The 884-nt window shown below is 39.7% G+C and overlaps 1 protein-coding gene across 1 annotated transcript; it reads right to left on the bottom strand.

The window, feature by feature from the left end:
- Positions 1-13: 13 nt before the first annotated feature.
- On the bottom strand, positions 14-793 carry LOC113745272 (UDP-glucuronosyltransferase 2B4-like; the record flags this gene model as incomplete). Its single annotated transcript, XM_027276791.1, has 1 exon — positions 14-793. A coding segment is annotated over exon 1 (780 nt), but the record flags the coding sequence as incomplete, so codon positions are not given.
- Between the last annotated feature and the right edge of the window lie 91 nt (positions 794-884).

The following is an 884-nucleotide window of genomic DNA, read 5'->3' on the forward strand; positions in this document are numbered from 1 at the left end:
ACACAAAGTCCACTCTCATGAGCCACAAATCTGCTCCCTTTAATAAGTCACTATATCTGACTTCTGTGCTGAAGAATTCATCACAAATAACTTGATACTGAGGGCTGATTAAAAATCGATCCTGAGCTTGCCAAATGACATACATAATGAGATTTTTGATTCTTTGCATGAAAGTCATTTTGTCTGACAGTCTTGAGGCGGTCAGCGGGATATAAGATAAAGGAGAAGGTGCAATGGCCATATGTCCCTCTCCGCTAGTTACCCACCGTACATTATAGACCAGAGGCAGTTTAAGAGCATGAGCCAACATTATACCTGTACCCAATGCTGGGTCAGTGAGGACTAGGTCATACTTACTCTCCTTTAAACTGTCCATTAGGTCTTTGTCTTTAAACAAGTCAGTAGCCATTTTACACATTATTCGATGCATGTTAGACATCGCAGTAAGCATCTCAATCTGCATACTGGTAAAGCTCAAAACTGAGCTCTCTCTGCTTTCTATATCAATGACCTTTTTCACAATTGGGTTAATGAAATCATGATTAAAGGATTCAGTGACAGGAACTGTGATTGTCTTGTAGTACAGAGAGTTGTCCTGGATGGACCAGCTCATACTTGTTCGTATCACATCAACGGAGTGTCCTCGAGAGTGTAGAGCTTTGATTATGATGTCCATGTTCACCCAGTGGCTTCCTTCGAAAGGAACGACCAAAATCTTCCCTCCATAACAAATTTTCCATAACAAGAACACGATAGATGAGAGAAGAAAAGTTGCATTTCCACGTGGAGGCATCTTTAACCTGAAAGGGAAAAAAAAACATCTTTTATAATCACTCTGCATATCAAAATAGCTACAAATGCCATAGGAATATATTTACATGAAG

This window comes from Larimichthys crocea, unplaced genomic scaffold (genome assembly GCF_000972845.2).
Source record: "Larimichthys crocea isolate SSNF unplaced genomic scaffold, L_crocea_2.0 scaffold58440, whole genome shotgun sequence".
In the NCBI taxonomy this organism is placed as follows: domain Eukaryota; kingdom Metazoa; phylum Chordata; class Actinopteri; family Sciaenidae; genus Larimichthys; species Larimichthys crocea.